Source organism: Ascaphus truei, chromosome 3 (assembly GCF_040206685.1).
Source record: "Ascaphus truei isolate aAscTru1 chromosome 3, aAscTru1.hap1, whole genome shotgun sequence".
Classification (NCBI taxonomy): Eukaryota; Metazoa; Chordata; class Amphibia; order Anura; family Ascaphidae; genus Ascaphus; species Ascaphus truei.
Window position 1 is genome coordinate 373,542,887 of NC_134485.1, and position 27,154 is coordinate 373,570,040.

General features: G+C 43.3%; 1 protein-coding gene across 1 annotated transcript in view; it reads left to right on the plus strand.

The window, feature by feature from the left end:
- Nucleotides 1-27,154, plus strand: part of ATP8A2 (ATPase phospholipid transporting 8A2) — a 691,321-nt gene that overhangs the window by 257,293 nt on the left and 406,874 nt on the right. Inside the window, exons 29-30 of the mRNA XM_075592224.1 lie at nucleotides 20,624-20,805; nucleotides 22,960-23,070. Coding sequence (XP_075448339.1) covers nucleotides 20,624-20,805; nucleotides 22,960-23,070 — 293 coding nt within the window. The remainder of the gene's footprint in view (nucleotides 1-20,623; nucleotides 20,806-22,959; nucleotides 23,071-27,154) is intronic.

Sequence of the window (27,154 nt, forward strand, 5' to 3'; positions counted from 1 at the left end):
GATGTTTTTGCCAGCGTCAGAGACCTCTTTTTCTTGTCACCTTCTTGTCTCACTGGCATTATGCATACAGTAAATAGATTAGCTAAGGAATTGCCTTATATTCTCTCAATTGTCACCCTTTTTCAATGTTTTGTACACAAAGTTAACTTTTTTGACCTGTGATATCCACATACTGCATGCACATACATTTTTTCACGTTACATGCAGTACGCATTTTTCATATACAACTAAGAAAAATAGACACTTTCATATACGTTCATGTATGATATTTACAGGCATTGAATTCAGTGTTGATTAATAATTTTGTAGCTTTGCTATACTAAATAATACTGTTGACATCAACTCTTAATTTGCTACACAATCTTATATTAGCTTTGTTATGATTTCTTAATGGAAGACCTACAGTATTCAATGGGAATTAATGCTGGGTTAGGGTGTGATACTCTGCATCAGTACTTAGTGAATCTCCCCAACAATGTTTAGTCAAATTGTTTTACATGGATGCAACCATCATTTTTAGCATGTGATATGTTGAAATGTTTTGATATACAAAGCTACAATAAGTAAGAACATTTACATTGGACTAGTCACCTGTTAAATGTCATAGAATTCCAGTCAGGGATCTGAAGCCTGGGATGCAGGGGAAGACAGGGATGGTGCAGGCAAGGGGAAGGCTGAGGACTCCAACGACAGAGGAACAAGGCAGGGGGTACTGAACTGGAACAAGGCAGGAACAACAGGGCAGGAGGTAATCCGGTCCAGGTAGGGTTCAAGACAAACAGGATCAAAGGCATAGAGTACTTTGCAAAAGCAAACTCCAGTAGAAACTGCCTGGTATTTAAAGGCCAGCGGCAGCTGCTGGCAATGAGATCCAGAGTGAGGCTTACTTCCAGTCAGGGGGGTAAGGGCAGAATTTGCCAGGAAGTAAGATGGCCACGCTTGCTTCAGTGGGATTGATCACTTTGTGTCGGCAACTGAGGGCAGAATTTGCCAGGAAACAAGGTGACAATGATTGCTTCTGTGAGGAAGATGTCACTTCATGGCAGCAGCCATCTTAGTTATAGAACAGATCCCTTTGAACTATTACTATAGTGTCTGTGCTGTCTCCACAGTAAGCTAAATAGATGTAGTATACCCATCCATGGAGGTCCCGTCTAAAGTATTAGGCAAAGGAAAGCCCATTACGAAGGGCTTTCAACAAAACATTGCAAACGGACCCTAATACCCTGGCTGCCAGTTTTCCTGCTCCCATTCATGTTTCCCGCCCTTTGTTGGTCTTCCTCGTAGTTCCCCTATATGTTTTCTTTCGGTAGGTTCCGCTCGTAGGTTTGGGATGGGTGTCCTCCCTAAGTTCCTACACGCACGCTAGTACTGAGTTTCTGGTGAGTAGCGCGTTAGAAAAAATGTGAAATAAAGTAAATCCTTTGTTTAAGACCGTACTGCCTTTGCTGAACACTATTAGACGAATGATCTAGAGAGTAGATCTTTGAGCCATATGAATTGAGGTAACCCAACCTCTAGTACTTATAAGGCCTCAAAGATAATATCCATTAAATTCCCTCTTACTGATCACTAATGTCTCTTGCATTATTTAAGAACTTTTTCTGTGATGCCTTTTAACTACTTGTGGATTGTGCTTACGTTGATATTTAGTGCAGTGCTCCTGACCATTTATCTATATGGGGTTCCGTAGATATCACAGCTGTTTTAATGTGAAGAATTCAATGATACTAATATGTATGTATGTATGTCTTTAGTTATATAGCGCCATTAATATACATTGTGCTTCACAGTAGTAATACTTGTGAAAATAATATAAATAACAGAACATGGGAATAAGTGCATGAGACAAAAAATTAACATTTAGGAAGAGGAGTTCCTGCTTCAAAGAGCTTACAATCTAATTGGAAGGTAGGGAGAACGTACAGAGATAGTAGGAGGGCATTCTGGTAAGTGCATCTGCCGGGGGCCAAGCATTATGTATCAGATCTTTAGTATTAGCCACGGAGCTACTCATACGCTTCGTTAAGCAGGTGTGTTTTAAGATGGGTCTTAAAGGTAGATAGAGAGGGTGCTAGTCGGGTATTGAGGGGAAGGGCTTTCCTGAGGTGCGGGGCAGTCGATGAGAAAGGTTTAAGCTGGGAGAGGGCTTAGATACTGTCAATGTTTGCAAACTCACAAACAGGGTATGATCATATATTTTCAAAAGTAAAAATGAGACTCTCTGCCAAAAGATTGTCCAAACAGGGTTTTTATACATTTCTGATTCCTTTGTTCAAAATAGGTTACCAGGCAGATTATATTAACCACTCCTTAATTTTTAAACCAATCATTTTACAGCTCCTTAAAACCTGGTCAGAACTGGCTTAAAACAGCACTGTAAAAGGAACCAAGTACAACCTTATACTAGGAATGTGGGCGTAAACTACAGGCACAGTCATAAATCTGCAAAGAGCAAAACTCACTCACCCCATTCTTACACACAAAATGGATACTAAAACATAACAAATCAGACAAAAAGTGAAACAGAACATTGCATTCAATCCTTCTCCAGAGACTCTGCCACCCTCCCCCCCAGTCCATTTCAGTAATATCCACAGTATCTTCATTTCAGCAATATTACTTAATCAATACAAAGGGGGTAGAGAGAAGACATCCTTGAGCGGAACGCAAGAGTCGGGATGGTGCATAGCGAGAAATTAGGGCTGAACAGTAATGAGGGGCAGAAGAGTGTAAAGCTTTAAAAATGAGGAGGAGAATTGAGTGCAAGATGCAGGATTTGATAGGAAGCCAGGAGAGTGATTTCAGCAGGGGAGGCGCTGAGACAGATCTAGGAAAGAGTAGAGTGATTCTGGCAGCAGCGTTTAGGATAGATTGTAGAGGAGACAGGTGAGAGGCAGGAAGGTCGGACAGCAGGAGGTTACAGTAATTGAGACCGGAGAGAATGAGGGCCTGGGTCAGAGTTTTAGCAGTCGAGCAACACAGGAAAGGGCGTAAATTTGTAATATTGTGGAGGAAAAAGCGACAGGTTTTAGATACAGTTTGAATGTGAGAGAGGAGTCCAGTATGACCCCTAGGCAGCGTACGTGCGCTATTGGATGTATGACAGACCTTCCAACAGTAATGTGGAAGGAGGTAGTGGGGCCAGGTTTGGGATGAAATATGAGGAGCTCTGTTTTTGACATGTTAAGTTTAAGTCGGCGGAGGGCCATCCAGGATGCTATCGCAGTGAGAAATTCAGAGACTTTGGTCTGTGCAGCAGGTGTAAGGTCAGGGGTTGAGAAGTGAATTTGTGTGTTGTCAGCATAGAGCTGAAATTTGGACCCAAGAGATGTGATTAGGTCTCGAGAGAGTGTTTACAGAGAAAAGAGGAGTGGTCCCGGGACAGAGCCCTGGGGTATTCCCACAGAGAGATCGATAGAGGATGGAGGAGGTGTTAGCAAAACAGACACTGAAAGTACGGTGGGAGAGGTAAGAGGAGATCCAGGATAGAGCTTTGTTATGAATACCAAGAGTATGGAGAATGTGAAGGATGAGAGGGTTGTCCACGGAATCAAATGTTGCAGAGAGATCGAGTAATATAAGCAAAGTTTCCTGGAACCAGGGTCACGAATGATGTATGAATGATTCCAGTAAGCTCAACTCATGTCCTCCCTCTTCCAAAGCATGACAATTCCTTAATGTCTTTCTTAATTTTATTGCTGGATTAGAAAACACAGGAACTTGTAGGTGTAGTGTAGGCAGAGAGTGCTTCTCTATGTGGGATGCTTCTATGGGGTTAGACTATGGTAAGAGAGAAAGGCCTTACCAGGGGTGGATGCAGACAGGTCTGTACTCACTGTAATCTAGGGTGGAAAAGGAAGTGAGGGGCAGGGGTCACACTAAAGGTTGAGTGGGACTGCACTAACTGTCAGCAAAAGACAGGGGAGAACATGGGAAAGTCCATTAACTGGGAGGACTGGAGAAGCTGCAGTAGCAGTTCACTGATTACGTGCTCAGAGGCAAGAAATGCAACATTGTTGCATGTTACACAGGCACAGTGTGTGTATGTGGAACCAATGCCTGCAGCTGAACTTAAGGAGCTGACAAGCAGAAGGGGGGTCAGGCAGGAATGTGATTCTTGTTCCATGACACTCCCCGTCTGGTATCTGGAGATACCACTATATAACTGGAATATGTGGAACATATGTGCAATGCACAACAAAGATAACATCACATTCTCAAACAATGCAAGAGTCCATGTCCACATAGCGATGTGACACCGGCCGGTATTACTGGTATCAATGTCCCTTGGCCAAGGTTCTTTGGCAAAGGATGCAGGGTGGATGCACAGCTCCAGGTTTGCTGGTTGCACCACAATGTCTTTGTATAAAAGTCTCTGGCACTATTTCCTTTTAGTCTTGTAAGAGAGCAGTCCTTTTGTCTCTGTAGTTTCACCCACAGAGTGTATCCCCTTGTAGGTATACCAGCCGTGGCAGCCTGTTGCTCTATCACCTGGCGTTTGGCAGAAGGAGAGGGCTTTTGGCCCCTTGTGGGAGCGGATTACTGTCCCTGGAAAACTGGTTGTCGAATGTAATCCAATGAAGGGGGCGTCGTTCAGGGAGACTCCCTGAAGCTGAGCGCTGGGGTTGAACATTACCCGGATTTGATCGGGTTCCTGAGGGTGGTAGGCCCCAGGTGATTGGAGGTACCGCCATTCTTCACCTTCTTCCATTAGAGGTGCTGACTTTGCGTGGCCGGTAAAGAATATCTTCTGAATGAAGACCACAAAGTTGTTGTTGGTCTCTGGTTCCCTTTGTAGGCCGCAGGGGTGCGAGGTGAACCTAGAGATGGCATGTTCTCCATTGTTTGGGAAGCGCCTCCTTGGTGAACGGAATGGTAGTGGAGTCACCCGACTGCTTAGTCCGTCTTTAGAGAGCTCCTTGACTGTTAACTTCGGGAATCCTCTATCTTCCCTTGATGGTGTTTGTTTGTCATCGTTCCTTGTTGTCTGGAACGCTGTGCACCGTAGTTCATCGGTACATTTCTCTTGCACGAGAACATCTCCGCGTAGTTTGGTGAAACGCTTTTGTGTTTCTTTGTTGACTGCCATCGGGAGGTTGTTTTCTCCCTGGACATGACGAAGAACAGTCTCTTTTGTCCTTGTAAATCCTTTTGGGAAATGTCTCTGCAACTGTCCCCTCTTACGTGTTTGAACGAACAGTCCTTTTGACACTGTAGCTTCGCCTGTGAGGCGCAATCTTTTGCGGCTATGCCAGCCGTGGCAATTGGTTGCTCTGTTGCTTGATACTCTGTGGAGAGGAACAACTGTACGTCTTAATTGTGCCCTTGCTCGCGGGAGTATTGTCTGATTGTTTGTTGTTTTTAGGACGATCCCTTTGTCGGTCACCTTTGGGAGGTTACTCTCTTCCTTCGGTGGAGTCGACTCATCATCCTTGGCTGTCTGGACTGCTGAGCATCCTAAGCCATTGTCGAATCCCATCAGCGTGAGGATGTCTTTGTTGGTCTCAGGGGTATGACCTTGTCTTTCCTCTTCACTTGGCCCTTCGGTCACTTGGAGATGGCCAAGACATGGTTCAGAGAGAGATGTGTGTCCACATTCTGTCACCTCCGTTCTGCGGGCATCAACGTAGTCTTGCCCGTGCTCTTTGTTAGTGCACGAGTTGCCCACTATCACCCATCCTAGGTCGAGTCTTTGGGCGTATGGCGCGTTGTGGGGTCCGTTATGCTGTTTACGGACTTTATGTACCCTCATGATGTCCCTACCGAGCAGCAGCAGGATCTTGGCGTCTTGTTCCACCGGCCGGATGTGGTTGGCTATTCCTTTGAGGTGGGGGTAATGGAGTGCCACGTCTGGTGTGGGTATCTCGTCCCTGTTTGTGGCCATGTGGTTGCACTCGATGAGTGTGGGAAGGAGTATGTTCACTTTGCCGTCTATTGAGCATATGGTGTAGCCATTCACTCTTCTTCCTGTGGTCTCCATTTGCCCTGCGCACGTTCTGAGAGTGTAAGGAGAAGCACCATCTTGTATGTTAAACATGTCGAAGAACTCTGACTTGACCAGTGATCGGTTGCTCTGGTCGTCGAGGATTGCGTACATCCGAATAGCCTTCTCAGGTTGTCCCTGGGGGTGCACTGCGACAAGGCATATTTTGGAGCAGGACATTTTGTCACCTTCTTTTCCGCAAACCTCAGTGCGCTGAGATGTGACGGATGTTGACTCTCCTTCTTCTTTCTCCCCGCCATGCTCCGCTACGGAGGATGGGTTCTCGAGTTGGTGGAGTGTCATCGCCTCTGGGTGTAATGCTGTCACGTGCTTGTCACTCTCGCACACTGTGCATTTGATCTCTTCCTTACAGTCCCTGGCTAGGTGAGTCGTGGAACCGCAGCACTTGAAGCAAACTCCGAATTCTCCAAGTAACCTCTTGCGTTCCTCTAAGGACTTCATCCTGAACCCAAAGCACTTGTTGAGTGGGTGTGGCTTCTTGTGTATGGGACATTCCCTGTTTGGGTCCCTTGGTTCCTTGTCTCCGGCGACCGACTGATCGGGAGTAGTTTGGGTCGTGGGAGGCACGTCCGTCCTGCGGGCCGAGATGGGTGTTTGGGGGTTACCATATCTCGTCGCTGGTCTCTCGTTCTTCAGGCTGCTCTCACTGTATGTGGTTTGCGCACCTAAGATGAAACTGGGATCGTTCCTTGTCCTTGCCGCTTCGCGGATGAAGCTCACGAAGAATGAGAATGGGGGGAAGACAACCTGCTTCTCCCTTTTGTATTTGGAACCTTGTGAAAGCCACCTTTCTTGGAGGTTGAAGGGTAGCTTCTCCAGGATGGGTCTCACTCCACGAGCTGAATCTAGGGCGTTGAGACCTATTAAGGAGTGGTGTTTCCTTGCGAACTCCAGTTCTTGCAGCAGGTCTCCAAGATCTCGTAACTTCGAGTAGTCTTTATTCGTGATCTTGGGAAAGCTCTCGATTCTTTTGAAGAGTGAATCCTCGACTGCTTCGGGGCTGCCGTAGGACTCTTCTAGCCTTTCCCACACTAGGTCAAGACCTACTTGGGGTTGATGCGCGTTTGCCGTCCGAAGTCTCTGCGCTTGCTCTCTGGATACGTTCCCCAGGAACTTGACTAACAGGTTGAGCTCTTCCCTTGCTGAGAAGTCCAAGCTGTCGATTGCGTCTTTGAACGTGAACTTCCACGTCCGGTAGTTCTCAGGGTGGTCGTCGAAGCTGATGAGTCCTGCGTGCACCAAGTCGCGCCGGATCATGTACTTGGCTATGTCTGTCAGACCTGAGACATCGGCGCGTTTGTCCCGTTCTGAAGTAGTTGCTGGGAGGGTCCGTGCGGTCGCCTCTTCCTTGGCATGGACGCGTGATGACTGCTGGCCAGTGTGAGGGGCTGTTTTCTCCCGCGTGGGTGTACCTGGATTGCGAGCCTGTTGTGGTGCATCCGTGTGCGCGCTGGCGTGTGGATCACTGTTGCGGCTGTGGCTATCCCAGGCAGCATGTGCCATTGATGGAGCAGCGTCTTCTCCTCGTGGTCCTAGCGAGTCTTCGGTATCTGTGGAGTCGCTCCATCCGTGTTGAGATGGTGCGCTGGTGTTCACGCTGAAGAGGCTCCTGACGTAGTCTTCAGTGCGTTGGACTGGATCCTCTGAGGCAATCCGTCTGTACGGTTGCTCCCCGCCATCCTGTTGCGCGGCTGCCTCTAGGACTTCAGCTTGGGCTATGGCAGCGGCGGCTTCCTTCTCTTGATTAAGTGCCTCTAGATCCGCGTCCAATTCGGCCTTTTTACGCGCCGCGGCAGCGGCGGCATTTGCAGCGGTGGCGGTAGCAGCGGCGGTGGCGGCGTTAGCAGCGGCGGCGGCATTCTGCTCCTCCTCTTCTATGCGCGCTCTTTCTGTCCTTACGGCTGCCTCTCTGCGACTATATTCAGCCTTGGCACGTGCGGCCTCTGCGGCGGCTCGCGCCCTGGTAGCGTTTGTGCTTGCGCTGGACGCGTTAGACTGCGCTGATCTTGCTGACCTTGATGAGTGCCTGGATGTGCTTGAGCGCTGCGATGCGGTCTCCAGGAGGAGCTCTTTTCTCTCGCTTTGGGCGTCTGAGATGGCGGTCTGCACGACGCCAGGTCAATCGCCTTTTGCAGATCGCGTTCCCGCGTGCTGTCTTCTGTGTTAGTTCTTGTCAGATAGGTGAAATATGCCTGTGACAGCGTTACGTAACGTCTATGGCTTGACTTAATCTGAGTGATAGCTTGCTTAATCTGGGTTGCTTGATCGCTAGCACTTGCGACATTACTTATCTCACGATCAGTGTCCTCCCAGGCCTTCTCTAATTTAGCGCGGTGCACTTCAACGTCAGTTTCGTATTTTTCGCGGGCCTTTTGTGTCAGTGCGACTGCCCGTTTGGGCCTTGCGCCTGCCTGCGCCTGTTGCAGTTGCGCGGCGGTCTCTGTGTCTGAGTGATCGCTCTCCTGCGTGATGTCTGGTGAGGCTCTGAGTTCTGCCATGCTGTAGGTGTGTGTAGGCCTTTTGCCAGTGCGTGTGGCGTGCGGTCTTTTACCTTGTCAGCGATGGGCGTCTGTCTCAGATGATGCCGAGCGGTGTCCTGCAGCGTGCAGCGTTGGGGTAGCTGTACTTACAGGTGTCCGTTAGCTCCTCACTGTGGGGCTGAGCAGCGGGTGGACTCAGACAGAGAAAAAAGCAGTTAGTAATTGTGAGAGAAGCACTGTTTGTTGCAAGGCTGCCGTGCAGTTTGAGCTACTGGTTGTCTGTGAAAGCTGCAGACTGTGTGCAGTTTTAGCTACTTGGTGCTTCCTTTGTGTAGTATTAGCAAAGTAAGGCTGCTCACTGTCTTTGCATAAAGCTGTGGTAGTTTGCTGTGTAGAGGCTTGTGGCTCTGTGTAGCAACGTGCTTGTGCAATGTGGTGAGAGACTGCTGTTTATTTGCTATGTAAGCTGCTTGCTTGTTTCTTTAGCATAAAGGCTGTGGGTAGCAGCTCCTCTGTGTGTATTTCCCAAGGCACACGGTCCTCTTTTACTTTCTGTTTAAACTGCTGCTTGTTTTGCAGAAAGCTGTAGCAGTTTGCTGTATAGCTGTGTAGAGCTGCACTTTTGTAGCATGAAGGCTGTGAGTGATGGCTTCTGCGTAGACCTCTAATACACGGTCTCTCTCTTACTTTCCTGGAACCAGGGTCACGAATGATGTATAAATGATTCCAGTAAGCTCAACTCATGTCCTCCCTCTTCCAAAGCATGACAAGTCCTTAATGTCTTTCTTAATTTTATTGCTGGATTAGAAAACACAGGAACTTGTAGGTGTAGTGTAGGCAGAGAGTGCTTCTCTATGTGGGATGCTTCTATGGGGTTAGACTATGGTAAGAGAGAAAGGCCTTACCAGGGGTGGATGCAGACATGTCTGTACTCACTGTAATCTAGGGTGGAAAAGGAAGTGAGGGGCAGGGGTCACACTAAAGGTTGAGTGGGACTGCACTAACTGTCAGCAAAAGACAGGGGAGAACATGGGAAAGTCCATTAACTGGGAGGACTGGAGAAGCTGCAGTAGCAGTTCACTGATTACGTGCTCAGAGGCAAGAAATGCAACATTGTTGCATGTTACACAGGCACAGTGTGTGTATGTGGAACCAATGCCTGCAGCTGAACTTAAGGAGCTGACAAGCAGAAGGGGGGTCGGGCAGGAATGTGATTCTTGTTCCATGACACAAAGTGTAATGACCTCTGTCTTTGGCAGCATGTAGGTCATATGTAATTTTAGTGAGGGTTGTTTCAGTGGAGTGAGCAGTTTGGAAGCCAGATTGTAGAGTGTCTAGGAGAGAATAGGTGGTGAGAAAATGGAGCAGGCGAAAGAATACAAGATGTTCTAGGAGTTTAGAGGCAAAAGGCAGGAGGGAGACAGGTCGATAGTTAGAAAGACAGGTATGATCAAGCTTGGTGTTTTTTTAGTAATGGTATGACTGTTGCATGTTTGAAGGACAAGGGAAAGGTACCAGAGTAGAGGGAGGAGTTAAAAATTGTGTGTGAGCATCAGGATTATAGTAGGAGCAAGAGGTTTTAGTAGATGGCAATGAATGGGGTCAAGAGGGCAAGTGGTATAGGGAGAAGAGATCAGCAGTGACACATCCTCCTCTGTGACAGTGGAAAAAGAGTCAAGGAAGGCAGGAAGAGAGATAGGAAGCGGAGTAGGGTGGGAGGAGACAGAGGGGATGTTCTGATGTATGGATTCCACCTTTTCCTTAAAATTGTCAGCAAAGTCCTGAGGTGAGATTGAGGAAGAAGAAGAGGCAGCTGAGGCTAGTCTGAGTAGTGGGTCAAAGACAGTAAGAGTCGTCGTGGGTTAGACATGTGCGTGTTGATTAGTGAAGAAAAGTAGGTTTGTTTAGCCTGAGAGAGGGCAGAATTGGAACAGGATAGCATACATTTGTAGTGAAGGAAGTCTGCGAGATTCCTGATTTCCTCCAGAGGCGTTTAGAGGAATGAGTGCAGGAACGCAGCATGCACGTGTGGGAATTTAGCCAGGGTCTGGGGTTAGAAGGGCGAGAATGGCAAAGAGAAAGCGGGGCATGTAGATCAAGAGAGGAGGACAAGGCAGAGTTATAGTTCCTGACCAGGTTGTCAGGGTCTGGAGCAGGGCTGAGAGAGGAGAGGGAGGAGCGTGAATTGGACTCAAAAGCTGGTAGGTTAATATACAGGTTTCTGCAGAAATGAAGGGTTGAAGGAGATGGAGAAGAGGAGAAGCGAGAGAGAGAAAATGAGATGAAATGATGGTCAGCGAGAGGAAAGGGTGAAATGGAGAAATCAGAGAATGAAAAGTTCTAGTGAAAACCAGGTCTAGGTAGTGGCCATCCTTGTGGGTGCTGGCTGCAGTCCACTGTTGAAGGCCAAATGAAGAGGTTAGAGAGAGAAAGCGGGATGCCGAAGGGAGAGAGTGCTCATCAATGTGGCAGTTGAAGTCCCCAAGGAGAAGAACAGGGGAGTCTGAGGAGAGAATGAAAGAGAGCCAGGATTTAAAGTGAGAGAGAAAGGCAGAAGGGGGATGAGTAGAGGTAGGTGGGTGATAGATGACCGCCATGTGGACAGGGAGAGGAGAGAAAACCTGGACAGTGTGAGCCTCAAAGGAGGGAAAAGCAAGAGAGAGAGAAATAGGAAGGGTACGGTAACGGCAGAGAGAGGAGGAATTAAAATGATATTTCATGTACAGTATGTGCCACTGCTAAAAGGGGCAAACTTTGTGGAATAAGGAGATAATGACCCATATTTACTCATTGGTGCTATTTCTTATGACACCTTCTGGCCCATTTACATTATGTCCACATGGGTTTTCATTTTATTTCCTATTTGTATCCCATGTTCAGAATTGCTTTCAAAATTCAGATGGTTATATCTCCCTGAAATAATTTGGCTTATATTTAATCATAGTAATGTAAAGTGAGAGAAGTCTAAAGAAACATTTGCCTAAATCCTTTAATACCTAGGAAATAATTCACTAAACTGCTGGTGATTGGCCGAGTATTATTTTTATTTTTTCTGTCTTGAACTCGATTATAAATAGAAGGAATGAATTGTATAGAAGCTCAAGTTAAAGCTCTATATGCTGCATTTTTAATATTACAGTATTGGGACTTTCACCAAACAAGCTGCCTAAAATTCCGATGTAGCTAAAGAAGCGTCACTCCCAATTCCTGCGGTATACTGCCACGGGTGCTCACATAGCCTCGCCGTGTCGAGGTGCAGCGAACTCACGGGTGCTCAGATAGTCTCGCCGTGGTGAGGTGCAGCTAACTCACGGGTGCTCAAATAACCACGCCATGGTGAAGTGCTGTGAACTCACAGGTGCTCAAATAGTCTCGCCGTGGTGTAGTACAGGGAACTCACGGGTGCTCAGATAGCCTCGCTATGGTGTGGTACAGCGAACTCATGACGTCACGTTGCCATAGCAAGGTGATGTCACATGACCTCGCGGCGTCATTTGACGCTGCGTTGCCATGGCGACGCGTGTGAGAACCCGCTGGAGCCAAGGTAAGTTAGGTTTACAGAGGCCCTGCAGTTCCCCCGGCACTTAATTTAAGTGCCTTCGGGAAGAGCGCGGGCCCTCTGTAAACCCAACGCCCCCTCCCCCGCACTCAGTCTCACGCCCCCCCTAGAGGTCTCGCCCCCCAGTTTGCGCACTGCTGGGTTATAATAAAGGGTAATGATAACACACAACTCCCCATTTTATAACACTTCAGTTCTATTGTGCGCATTTCTGGTTTGGCAATCAGCTTCTATTGATAGATGCCTTGTTTTAGTCGTATTTGCCAAATAAAGGCTAGCTTAGCCCCAGGTGTGCCACAACAGTTCCACAGAAATGTGTTCCAGATGAGCATTTAACGAAAATCTGCATGATGACATTAGCATTTTCAAAGACATGAGGATTATTATTTTTATAGCTCAGTCAATTTGTTTCAGGCTGTTTTGGACACAGCAGCTGCTCGGCATGCACTGTAATGTTTATAACCAGCAAGGTAGACTTTGCAATGTAACATTGTTAGGTTAATGTTACAGTCTAAAAAAAAATGAATACTTTTCACACTTGGAATACTAGAAACATTATGTAAAAAGTGTTAGAAGAGCATTGCTTCGTTTTATATTCCACTCTGTAGTTATTATGCCAGATGTATACAGGGTTTTTTATTTAAATCAGTCTTAGGGGAACAAACTTCTTTAAAAATAGGGTGTTGGAAACAATGCTTACTTTAATAACAGTCTTTGGGTACCAATTATATATGTTTTGTTGGTGTGTATGGCTAATTCATATGGAAAAAAACATTTATAATTGTTATAAAGACTTTGTGGAAATGCAATATAGTCACGAATTTCGGATTCCAGAAAACATAACACTTTGGGCCAAAACAGCACAGGGTAAAAAAAAAAGGGAACGCAGATAATAAAAAATAAAACATCTTCTAGCATTTATTTTTTTCACTGAAAGAATTGAAGGCCATATTTACTATTCCATAAGACACCCTCTAGTGCCAGAAGTCACCTTATGGCTCATTGACTTTAATGGCTTCCATAAGACTTTTATAGAAAAGCACTGCTTAGTAGAAATGGGCCGAAGTATCCACAGTATAGTGTAAAGCAGCAATCCCCCCATGTATCCCTGTTTTGGCTTTTTTTCCCCAGGATTGTGATTGGTTCTCAGTAGAGATGGGTGAATGTGTCAAAATTCAATCCGCAAATTCTTCTCTGCGTTTTTTTTTCTCGGCAAACGTCACGATTCACGGTTCAATACTCGACCTCAAATGGGGCATGGAAAAAATGGGGTGAATGCACCTAAACCCCGCCGCTATATCCGCTTCACTCTCCCTTTCTGCCAATGTTATAACATTGGATCGGCGAATTTTAAAACCTATATTCAATATTTGACTCGTTTGATTTGATTTGATTGCGAATGTGCACGCAAATAGCCAAATGGCCCCTATTGCATTTATTCACACCTTTGTGAGACAGGAGGAGGGGAGGATTTGATGTACACAAAGATTTTGCACGAGCAAATGTGTATATTTTTCTTTGAAAGAGGCGGACGTGCCCGTTTGGAGGTTGAGCCACAAAGTCGAATTTCTGTGAATAATTTGCATATCTCTAGTCCTCCGAGCATATCAGGGCATCCCGCGGTTCTGAAAGTACAGTATTTACCCGGGAAGTTACTGGTATTGCACTGGGTGTAGAGGGGGAGGTTCACTTTAAATTGTTATTATGAATTATGCAGTTGAGATGTGTTACAGAGAAAAGACTGGGGTAATTGGTGGCTTTGAAGAGGAGTCAAATGCCCATCCTATAAAAAGCCACAAGTAATGATGTTGTTAGATCTGTAAATCCAAGAGACATCTAACCAATCAGTATTTGGCTTTGAGCAATTACTGTACTTTATGTGTTCTAAATTGCTTTGTAACATGTTGTAGATTGGTCTGGCACTGAAGAAGTAAGTAAACAATGTGCTTCTTTCAGTTGAGTGGCAATACTTTATGCCTTTTAAGCAGATTTGTAATTGAATTTTTAACGTGAGTAAATATCTCTCAAGTTGGGAAATGTCCTGCAACTTTAAAATGGTTAAATCCATGGGCACCATGTCAACATTCACATTCATCCGCTTCTGGCAATATTTTAATGACACACAGCTCTGTTAAGTCAGGGCACATAATGTGATGTTACCTAGAACTGGAACGGACATCGTGTTTCCTCAGCTAATGTGGTATCCTTAAACTCTTATTTATTTACAAAAACAACGGCAGTAATACATCTCATTTGCATAGGTTTATCATCACATTAATATCGTGTAACATTGTGTCCAATAATGTGATGGTATGCCAGTCTTGATGTTATTCCTGAAATCGGGCTATTGCATTTAAACTTGAAAGAGATGCAGGCATCCCATTCTGCGGCCTGTACCTCAGGATGCAGCAGGCATCCCATTCTGGGGCCTGTACCTCAGGAAGCTCAGGTCCCCGGACTTGAAACTAATGCGTTCAGCTTTGAAGACCCCCTGCTTCAATTCTATGTTATTCAAATTATAATAAAAGCAGAGCTTCATTACCTTAGTGCAGCATTTCCCAAATGGTGGGTCGCGAACCGGCACCGAGTCACGGAAGCAAAATTGCCGGGTCGCAGCGAGGCTGGCCGCACGGCCTCCCTCCTTGCGGCGGCCCGAGGTGAGGTGCGGGACAGTGCTGAAGTGGTGCAGGCTGCTATCGCTGGGGTGTCAACGGTAATTCGCTGACTCGGGCTCCTACTGCAGCCCCGCATCATGATGTTGCCGCCCATGACATGCTCCGCCCCCCCACAGGCCACGATGCCCGGCGTGATAGGAGGTAGGAAGTGGTGCGGGGCGCACCTGTGCTCCATTCCTGGCGCTCCCTTCCCCTCAGTCCCCTTGGTGCGGGAGATAGGCACAGGGGGTGGGCAGTGGTGGCTGCGCGGTCGCTGGTGGGCAGAGGGAGGCGTGGAGCCGCCTGCTCGGATCACGGGCCTTTCCTCTCTCCCCCGCCCCCCCCCCTCCAGTCACTCGCATCCGTCGCTGCCTCTGTAATAAATTGTGTGTGTATATAGGGGAGTGTGTGTGTGTGTGTATAGGGGAGTGTGTATCAGTGGCAGTGTGTGTATAGGGGTGTGTGTGTGTGTGTGTGCATCAGTGGGTGTGTGCATCAGTGGGTGCGTGCGTGTGTATATATAGGGGAGAGTGTGTGTGTGTGTGTGTAGGGGAGAGAGAGTGTGTGTGTGTGTGTGTATAGGTGAGTGTGTATCAGTGGCTGTGTGTGTGTGTATAGGGGAGAGATAGTGTGTATATATATATATAGGGGAGTGTTTGTGTATCAGTGACTGTGTGTGTATGGGGGAGAGAGTGGGTGTATGTATCTGTGTGTGTGTATCTGTATGTATCTGTGTGTGTGTGTATCTGTATGTATCTGTGTGTGTGTGTGTGTGTGTGTGTATAGGTGAGTGTGTATCAGTGGCTGCGTGTTTGTGTATAGGGGAGAGATAGTGTGTGTATATATATATATATAGGGGAGTGTTTGTGTATCAGTGGCTGCGTGTTTGTGTATAGGGGAGAGATAGTGTGTGTATATATATATATAGGGGAGTGTTTGTGTATCAGTGGCTGTGTGTGTATGGGGGAGAGAGTGGGTGTATGTATCTTTGTGTGTGTGTGTATCTGTATGTATCTGTGTGTGTGTGTGTATCTGTATGTATCTGTGTGTGTGTATCTGTATGTATCTGTGTGTGTGTGTATCTGTATGTATCTGTGTGTGTGTGTGTGTGTATCTGTATGTATCTGTGTGTGTGTGTGTATCTGTATGTATCTCTGTGTGTGTGTGTGTGTGTATCTGTATGTATCTCTGTGTGTGTGTGTGTGTATCTGTATGTATCTGTGTGTGTGTGTATCTGTATGTATCTGTGTGTGTGTGTATCTGTATGTATCTGTGTGTATGTGTATCTGTGCGTGTGTGTGTGTATCTGTATGTATCTGTGTGTGTGTGTATCTGTATGTATCTGTGTGTGTGTGTGTGTGTATCTGTATGTATCTGTGTGTGTGTGTATCTGTATGTATCTGTGTGTGTGTATCTGTATGTATCTGTGTGTGTGTGTATCTGTATGTGTGTGTGTGTGTGTATCTGTATGTATCTGTGTGTGTGTGTGTGTGTGTGTATCTGTGTGTGTGTGTGGGGGGGGGAGAGAGTGTGTATGTATCTTTGTGTGTGTATGGGGGAGAGAGTGTGTATGTATCTTTGTGTGTGTGTGTGTATATGTATGTATGTATCTGTATGTGTATGGATCTATGTGTGTGTGTGTATCAGCCACAGCCACTGTGTGTATCAGTGGCTGTGTGTGTCTGTGCAGGCCAGCAGTGGCTGTGTGTGTTTGGTCTGTCTGTGTGAGTGTCTGTAGGTCAGTGACTGTGCGTCTGTGCAGGTCAGAGAGAGGGTGGGGGGGGAGGGAGAGAGAGAATAGAGGGGATTGGGAGAATATATGAAATCTGTATGGACATTCAGAACGGTTTTATTTTACTTATAGGCGATAAAAAATTTAGTGGGTCACGAAGGAGAAGTTCAAAAATAACCGGGTCACGGAAAAAAAAGTTTGGGAAACGCTGCCTTAGTGGATAAAAGTTTGGGAAACGCTGCCTTAGTGGATACCCTCCCGGGTGTGTAGCTGGAGGGGCTAACCCCTTCAATACCATAGTGGTAGTAATCGCTAAGGTAATGAAGGGGTTAACCCTATCTGTAACTTTCCCTGGGGCAACTACAACCTTCACCCACCCTGGGCCAACTATAACCTTCACCATCCCCCTCTACCACCAACAAACCGGGTACTGTTGTTTAACCCCTTCATTACCTTAGCGGTTAGCCACTAAGGTAATGAAGCTTGGCTGTTATTTTATTTTTATTACATACAGAAGGATTGAAGCAGGGGGTCTCCGGAACTGAAAGTAATGCGGGTCAGCTCCGGAGAGCCCCGGCTTCAATTCTTTGTAGTAAAAATAAATGATACTCCATCTGATGCAAATCACAACTCCTATCTCGCCACCCTTTTAGGTGGCACAAAAAAAATAGGTGTTTTTCATCCACGACTTGCATCTCAGAGCTAGCAGTTACTGGTAAATAATGTGAGTTTCAGCGTTTTTGTGACAAGCACGACTTGTCAGAGATAGTGATCACGCTTGCAAAAAAATCGCTGTTTACAGGCGATTTTAACAAGTTATCATGGCTTTCTGAATAGCGACACATGCAAAATTGCTTGTAAAATGCACTTTACAATCGTTAAGTCACTTATCGAAGCTACTAGAATAGGCCCCATTGACTTTGTAAACAATGACACTAAGTTTGAAGCAGGGGACACTCACTCAAATCCTGGTGTCGGCTCCTTGACAAGTCATTTTATCTCCCTGTGCCTCAGACACCAACTACTGTATATAGATTGTAAGCACAGCTGGGCAGTGACTGTGTATGTAGTAATCCTATACTGTAATTGTGACTCGCTTTGAGTCCCGTTGGGAGAAAAGCACTATATGAAATAAAGTTATTATTATTAAATTGTCATTTGCATTTGTACTTATTAAGGAGTTAAAAGGTCTGGTCTCAAAGGATAGGAGCTGCTGAGGGGGATACTTATTCCCTTACTGATTATTTTTCCCTTACTGTAGAATCATTGTTGACTGTTTTTTTTGGAATGGTATTATTATTTGTGAAGTTTGATTGCGAAGATTTACTTTTGAGTCTGTTGTGGTTTAAAGCAATGAAGATTTTGTTATTTGTTTTATAAAAAGTCTCTCGTGTCCTCTTTACTCCAAGTCCTCTCTGGCTTGACACCCAGCACAATAATCTGTTAGCCATTTCAACTTTTCCCTGAGATAAATCTTGGTCCAGACTGTATTTCAACAATCCTGTTACACTGAAAGGACTGGGATATGCCCTCTTAGGGTTACACAATATAATAATAGAACATTCTAAAAACGGCCCTACAATAAGCTGGGCCTAAATTATCACTATTAATGAAGGCAAAACTGTCTTAAAACGTAAAGAAAACAAAAGCGGTCCAAATTAACAGAAGCAGAAGAGTAATAATGCACAGAAATGTTTCTGGGAGATTGATTGGTTACAGCATGTATTAAAAGTTTCCCTGACTTTTATATATGTATTTTTTCAATAAACTGCGATAGTACCAATCTGGGCACTATCACATGGAAACTCAATCAATCAATGTTTGTTTTTTTAGTACACTGACTACCCAAGGGCACAGAAACTCCCAATAAGATTACCTAGTGGAATGTCTACTAAAGAAGTTCCTTTTTATTTGATTACTATTCAGAGATAAAAGGCAGAGCTAATGATTTTAAATGAGTTCTCATGTACAGCAGACTATTTTGTGTGAGCCCAACACTGCCAATTTAAGGACCTATAGAAAGTTGTAATTACAGACGCTCACTTTTTTTCGAACTAATGGGGCCTATTCTTGTAGATCCGAAGTTGTCAGTGCCAAACCGCACGGTTGGGCATGTTCAGAAGTAGCGGAATGAAATGTGAGGGAAAAAAACCCTATTCTTTATTGCAAATCGCATCTTCTAAACGTCTTCTTTAAAAAGTGACAAACCACATGGTGTAACAGCTAAAACACCTGGATTGTACTTGCTTTAGAATCGGAAAAATCTGAGGTGGTGCTAACATTTGCTCTCTCATCCAAACCCATATTTTAGGCTCCAGATGTAACTCGCAATGCCAATCTCGCCACCCTACAGGTGGCACGAAAGTGCGTATTTTTAGAAGTGGTTTGTATAACACAGCTACGAGAATAGCAGTTGATCTGATTGGCAGAGCCAGAGTAAATCTGCTTCTAAAAAAGCCCTTTAGACACAGATTGGACATGCGAGAAATGCTTACAAAATAGCAAAGCATGCCAATTTGCTTCTAAAGGGCACTTTAGAAGCGGTTTATCACACTTCAAAGCTACGAGAATAGAGCCCCATGTGTCTAAATTGATAATTTAGTTCGTTTTTGTGCATTTCTTGTTAACCCCTCACAGTCTGCTATTGATTTATACATACAATATGTATGGCCTATGTAAACCCCTGTGTGATGCAAGCAATACACTCACACTGCCCCCTGTCAAGTTCCTCTCCAGTGTGCCATGGACATGTGACTTATGATGGACATACTGTAGGATCAGCCAATAAATAAGGCTGTGGAAGAGGCAGGACTGAGGAAAGTGGAGCCTTTAAGAGGGGTTGGCAGGGGACATGAAGTTAGATCTGCACGAGACTGGATGACTTCAGGCTCGATAGAGTGTGACCCGGGGCCAGACTATGCCCCACTAAAAGAGAGCGGACATTGACTGGAGCGACAGCAGTACAGCGTGCAGAGAGGGCCAGCAGTTCATCTGCGAAAAGCTACACTTTGTTGCATTAAAGAGCTCCAATGGTGTTCTGGCACATTCACATATACCTAGATTCCCAGGATTAGGTGGCCGCATTCTCATTGCCATTGCCATACACCCGTGCAGCGTTTATGTGTAAATTTATGTTATGTTGATGTGCTGTAATATGACTGTGGTGATCCTTTGTTAAGGATCACAAGGTTCCCAAGTATATATATATAATATATATATATATATATTATATATATATATTATATATATATATATATATATATATAAAACGGTTATATCACACACGCATTGTAGTGGTTTCCCATTGTCTGACTTCAAGCCATGTGTGGCATATCATTTAGTTATAAACCACTCGGGTACCCACCTCTGCAACAGGCATCAGTCGGGGGCCTAGAATTTGTATAGAAATACAATTTCTGTGAAGGTTTTTCAAAGGATACTAAACACATCGGGGGTTTATCAAACCGCTCTTGACTGTAAAACTGGGACAAAACTAGTGCAAAAGCACAAGTGTTTTTGAGAGAATTAACCACATACAAAGAAATTGTATTTTCCCCTATGGTTCAGTTTTTTGTCACTGCGTTTGCCCCTGCTTTGTTGACAAGAGACTTTGATCTATAAACCCTACTAAATGGTAAGCTCTAAGGTTTTAAAGGGTTAACTAGGTGTTTGCTCCTTACAGTTAAACATGGAAATGTGTCTTCTGCAATTTGAGAGTGATGTGCATTTAGGATCCTCCTGATTTGTTATTATTATAAAGGTCATTTCACATGTGTAAACCAGCTACTACTAATACGTCTCTGGGCCTTTATTTTGTAATCTATCACATGTAATTTTCCGTGGAAAAATATATAGCACTACCAGCAGTGTCAGAGTGCTGAAATAGAAGATCGTCTCACATTCCGTTATATGAGGCTAGAGTTGGTTTTGGATGTCACTTGAGTTGTGCAACAGAATATGGAATGCATATTATTAAAAAAAAACTATGAAAAAGCAAACAGAAAAGAATAATTTCATATAACACATTATTTCACATCTGCTATACATATTATGTATTGAACTAGGGCAGTTTCCAAGAACTGCTGCTTGGGTAGGTCTAAATCTGGTTTACAGCTGTCACTTTGGAAAGACATGCATAATTTGTAACTTAACAGTAGCTAACTGACATTTTTCTCTTTTTGCTTTGCAGAGTGTCACCACTGCAGAAATCTGAAATCGTAGACATGGTAAAGAAACATGTGAATGCCATCACACTGGCTATTGGAGATGGTGCCAACGATGTAGGAATGATCCAGACCGCACACGTTGGAGTCGGGATCAGTGGGAACGAGGGCATGCAGGCAACCAACTCCTCCGATTACTCCATAGCGCAGGTCAGAAGCACAAAAGAGCAGCTGTTCTAGGCTGTTGACGGAGGTATCAGCTGCATGGTACCAGAAGGCTGTTCAACACAAGTTCTGAATACTAAAACATGATGTGTGTGACTATCCTCTTTGACGCCGCCATCCAAAACTGACACCTTGGGTGTACTAGTGTTCTTTTTAGTTTTTGATCAGGCCAGTCTGTGTGGGGAAATGTTTCATACTGTTCTGAAGGGTTGAATTTCTTAACACCATCTGTGGGGTTTTGAGACTGCAGTCAGGAAGAGGCACCACTCAGGACAGTTGTGTGCAATTAACCCTATAAATATGATATATCACCCTTCTCTACATCTTACATGTTTTTGTCAAGAAAATTGAAAGGGGGCTGATTCATTCATTAGAACTTAGACATGCTGTAATGCCCAAGATTTTGTTATGCACTATCTTTTATGCATCTTAAAAAATAATGTAACAAGTTCAATTTTGTAATCTGATGTACCAATACTCCAAATGCTTTGTGGTTGCCTTGGCTACTAGAGTCGTCTTAGCAGTTAAAAAGCAACACAGCTATAAAAAGTTACCATACATAGTTCAGTCTTCAAAGATACCTGCTCTCCATTGCTATGGCAAGAAATTAGTTGTTTTCATTGTTGAAGTTATTTTTATAGTGGGGCCTGTGTCTTAACCCCACGTGAACCATTTAGCTCTTCATCATTCTATTCCCGAATGAATATAGTACTTATATGAGAAATCCGCCAATGGGTTTTCAGTTTTGAAGAAATGGTGATTTCCTTTTATTTTCCACGGACTCTTAAAATGACCCCTAGTGACAATGATTTACAACCTACTATCTTAGTCCTGGTCACAGCAAGTGTGGTATTTTTTCCGCATGAGCGTCTAACTTGCTTCTTATAAAAGCAATATGTGTTTTAAATTCTCTTCTTTGTTTCGATGCTATCTGGAATTAGCCCTTCCAGCCTAAGCTGTTATTTATGGGTTTCATTTTGAATCAATCATTTAAATGGTAGAGCAAATGTGACTGAATGATTGTTTTACCTCATTGTAACTTCCACATACTGTGTAAGTATGTAACTTCCATACTTACAATGGGACACTGTACTTTCAGATAAACTAAATCAATATTCTATTTTGGTCTGGGTGCCAATCTACTATCAATAAGAAATAAACACTATAATAAGCACTGTATAATGATACTGTAGTCTATATACTGTATACACACACTTAAAGGAGCAATCCAAGCACTATTCTATGTGTTTTTTTAAACTAAATCAGTTAAGTAGTATTAGATGATATTTACTATCTTTTTTATTTTAAAATTCAAGTCTTAATGCCATTTTTAATGTTTTAATATATTGAGCATTCTTTGATTTCTATAGCAGGTTTTAGACACCTTCCCAGCAGTGCAAGATATTTGCAACACTTTCCTGTTTATGATCATTTGTTTTCAATATTCCCAGCAGTTTGAGCTGCAAACTATAACAACAGATAAGGTTAGATTAGTAATATAATAATACATTGTAGCTGCTGAGTTACAATGATCTGAAGGATTGATTGAAACTGAAAGGCAGCCATTTAGTGAACCCTGGGAACCAGGATTTTGCTGATCGATCATGGGAGAACGACTCGATTGGCACCTTAGGTAATCAAATGCTGCTTATATTGAAACAAAAGATTGTATTTTTTATTTTGTTTAAGCTGCTTGGATTGCCTGTAACATTTACAGGTATCTAACTCTCCAGAGAGTACCTTGTTATTAGAGGATATATAAATGTAGCCATAACACACACATCTCTGCGGGTGTGCAGTGGCATGGGACACAGTTCCACAGCTTTTTGAATGAGCCCCTAAGGCCTGATTTACTAAGCAGAGCTATGTCATAAAACACCTTCCAGCTACTCAACGCAGAGCAATAAAGGGAAGCATCTATTAAGCGGTGTTATTCCACAAGACACCTCCCAGTGTCTCTATACACTTTAATTGAAACTAGTTTAATCATTGGAGCAGAAAAGTTAAGAAGCAGACAAAAATTATTGGTAACCTTTTTTTTAAAATAACTTTTTAAAATTCATATCAGAGTTTTAAACTAGTTGTGTAATTTTCTGCGATTTTCGATATGTGGGTTAACATTTCTTTTGTCCTTTTTAGTTTTCCTACTTGGAGAAGCTTTTATTAGTTCATGGAGCTTGGAGCTACAATCGAGTGACCAAATGCATCCTGTATTGTTTCTACAAGAATGTGGTCCTGTATATCATTGAGGTAAGGATGAACAAATGTATTTTTATTAAAGAAAACTACATCCAGCTAACGTGTCAGTATTGTCTGCAATGTTATAAGGGACATCCACTATCTGGCCAAAGCTGAAGCCATGTATAACAGACAAAAATGACACAGACATTTATCAAATGATGAGTTTCTATAACATAATTTACACACCAACCATCTAAAAATGGCCCAGCTCAGTGTATTCATGGGCTCTCTTGAACGATGTGCACCAAGCACAAATCCATTAAGTGCAAAAAGACAGCTGCCATAATATTGAAGAGCCACATGTTCCAAGTCTCTAAGTACTTGTAAGAGAACTTCCCAGCTCTTTATATTTCAACTTCAAACAGTAGTTTGCATAGCTAGATTTTGGCTGGTATGGAACTCTCTACAGCTCTACACTTTCAATCCAGCACACAAGGTAAATCCTTGTATAAATCCTCGGCTAAAGCTTGCAGCTACTAAATACAGCATACAGCTTGAAAAAGCCTTCTGCTTTGATATCTATATCATTGAAGAAATGATACTGGTGACCTTCAGTGTCTCTGAGGGGTCATAGGAGGGCAGTGATATCATCTTCATAATGGATACAATCTCCAAAGATTGTCAGCAATACTAATGGAGAAATCCCCCCAAATATTGTAAATACCACATGGTGTAAGGGAATGTGCATGAATGATTCTGTCTGTTATGTTCTATTACAACATGCTGATTATGCTAAAAGGTTTCTAATCCCTTTGTGGCAAGGGGTTCATCCAATATACAGTGTATCATTAAATTCTGACTTGAAGCTTTAGTGATATGATTATTGCTCAGACACTGCAAATTTCTCCAATTTCACTGCTGCTAATACTTGAACTTAAAATGTAAAAATCTCGACTTTACCAAGAAGGACCAAGTAACATTTCTAATAATAAATGAATGCTGATGCTTATATGTGGTATTTGTTCAGAATGTGTCTGCATTCAAAGACTAGTTAAGACGAGCTCATGGTAATCTATACGAGGTAGAGCAATGCACTGGCTTTGTGTTGTTTACATTTACATTACATGCTGTCATGAGTGAAAACAGATAGGGCTGCCGCTTTTAGTAGCTATTAACGTAGTTTACTGTCATAAGATTTACAATAGTCCATTTAACTTTTAACTTTGAGTTACTCATATACACTACTATGCACGTTACCTTGTAGAATTCAATCCTATGCAGTCATATTTTCACATGGATAAATGTCCCCATTACATTTGAAGCAAGTAAAGAATTCTAGTAGCTAATAAACCTTTACAGAAAACAGTGAAATGTATTCAAATGAACATATAGGGAGTTAAACAACTTCCCCCTTTTAAGGGCTTTAAAACAGGTATTGGACAGCCCTCAACTTTATAAAGGTATTTTAACAGGTTACATGATTCTGTTCAATTAACTATGTAACACAATATTATGTAGTACACAGCACTGTCATGTACGACACACCTGTGAGCATGTGACCTGCATATGAGACATGGGTTACTACACAGCTCACAAGCTGTCCCACTTTTTACCTTCGCAAAGGTCCCTCAAATGGACAATATCTCCCCTAAATCCGTCCCCATATATGACCTGTCACGAACAGCACACAAGTGAGCACGTGACTTAGATATGCAACCAGGGTTAATACACACAGCTACTCTAGCCAACTCACCTTTTGCCTATGCAAGGTACCTTCAATGAGTTAATATTAACCCCTTACTCCATTACAATCATATCTGTACAATGCCACCACCCGAGAAATGCAAATAAAAGATGTAAAATGAATCAATCTGCCAGGGTGTTAGGTCTCTGTTTACGATAGAAAAAACTATGCACTTAACACACAAAAATCTGTTGTAGTAAAATGTGTCCAAAAATGGAAATACTTTCTCCAGAGCATGCAATCAGTTCATTCAGAGTCCAAAGCATCACTTATTAAATGTTTTAATATTGTTACCGATAATGTCTAGCCTTATCCAGAAATAGAAATATAGATGTATTTATAACGTATTCATTTATATGAAAATTGCTGGCTTATAAGAATTAACTATGGAAACTATATGTCTAGCCTTATCCAGAAATAGAAATATAAATGAATTTATATTGTATCCATCTATATGAGTATTGCTGGCTTATAAGAATGAACTAGCAAATATATGGTCCTAGTCTTATCCCAACATAAGAATATAGATGCATTTATAAGTTATCCATCTATAGACGTATCACTGGCTTAGAAGAATTAATATTATAATACAGGCAGAACTATTACTTAAGGAAATATATGTGTAGATATGTGTTCCAATAGGAAACACATTCACACATGCACACCCTGGTTTATGAGAGTTATTGACACGATAGAGAAGGCTTCAATCAAATAAACAGTAATTTATTAGAACAGCAAAAAAATATAACAATTACACGGTTGTACTATTAAGTCTGCGGTCCCAGTGCCTTCTACAGCGTGCACCTCTGCATGCACTGTGCGTATAAGCACCGCCCCTCAATGGGGCTGGGCCCAGTATGCACCTTCGCGCGGAAGATGCAGCTGCGCCACACTACAACATTTTCCTAAAGACAGGGAAATTGAGTTCACAGTCTGCGACGGAGGCGTGGCCACACCCCCGCCGGCGGTTCAGCCAATGAGGGTAAGGTGAGGTCATGGCCATGCCCCTGGAAAACCCCAGCCATGCCCCCCCCCCCATCGCAAACACTGCAGTCTTCTCCCAGACCGCAGATGGCGGTCAAGCGCTGTGCACGCGCTGCTCCCCCCGCCGGGCACGCGTGCTACAGTGCTGCCTGGGACCGCAGCCTTATACTTCCTTATAAGGTTTTAAATTATTACAGGCCTAACAAAACCATACAATACAGTTCATCCTATCTAACAGTACATTGATATAAAACACAGATGTGTATATATATATATATATATATATATATATATCTTTACAAGTGCACAAGAATTATGATCATAATTACCTTAAATTATGTCTATTGGAATTCCAATAGGACTCTCTGAGCCCTCCCTCCAAAACTCTTCTCTCCTTTTTCCTTTAACTAACTGAAACCCTGTCTGTGGTTTAAATGTGTTTCTAAACTCATAGCTGAACATGTAGGAGGCTCTGATTGGTTGAGGAAATATGCTCAAACTAAATTATGTGTGTTTCTCTTTGAAGTTGATTGGAATTCCTAGTAATACCTTATCTATCATATGATGGGAGTAAATGGTGGACAGGTCAAAGTTCCCATTGTTTGATCTCTGTGGGGAATGTATATTTGTTTCCCCTGGGGTCTAAATGTTAATTCAGGAAACACTTGTATTGTTTTGAAGTCCCTGATAATAAATAAAAGAACACACTGGTAGAAAGACTCCTATGATATACAGCTGTTTAAATGAAGTGAACGGTGCAGTAGGGAATAGGAAACAATAACACTATGAAACACTGGTAGACCAAAACGGCCCAGAGTGGGCTGATTGGGTCAGTAAGTCCCCTACGTAACAGCAATCATTATCACTATCTAGTACTTCAAGTGATGAGTAATGAATAAAGAGTAAACAGAGCTGGAACATCCGAAGTATGATATGATGAAAAATCTAAAAACACTTTTATTTGTACAAAGTTAAAACATAGGGTATTAAAAAAAACTTTCCGATGGGAGCCCAAGCTTCAAGTAGTGAAAGCGTAGTATAATGCACAAGAATACCAACCCCAAAAGGATAGGATGATAAATAGGCCATGTAGCCTGGCAAAAATAGGAGTTGAGCCTACTAGGAGGAAGGGAATTGCTAGACGAACTCCCCCCACCCACGACCACGCTACTATTGGAAACTATATTAAGATAGTATAATACTCAGAATCAGTCTGTGAGAACGTGGCCTTTATAGGTCACTGCAGCTAGACACTAATAGTCAACATGTACCACTAGTATACCCTATGTTTTAACTTTGTACAAATAAAAGTGTTTTTTAGATTTGTCATTATATCATACTTTGTATGTTCTAGCTCTGTTTTCTCTTATTAATTACTCATCACTTGAAATACTAGATAGTGATAATGAGTGCTGTTAAGTAGGG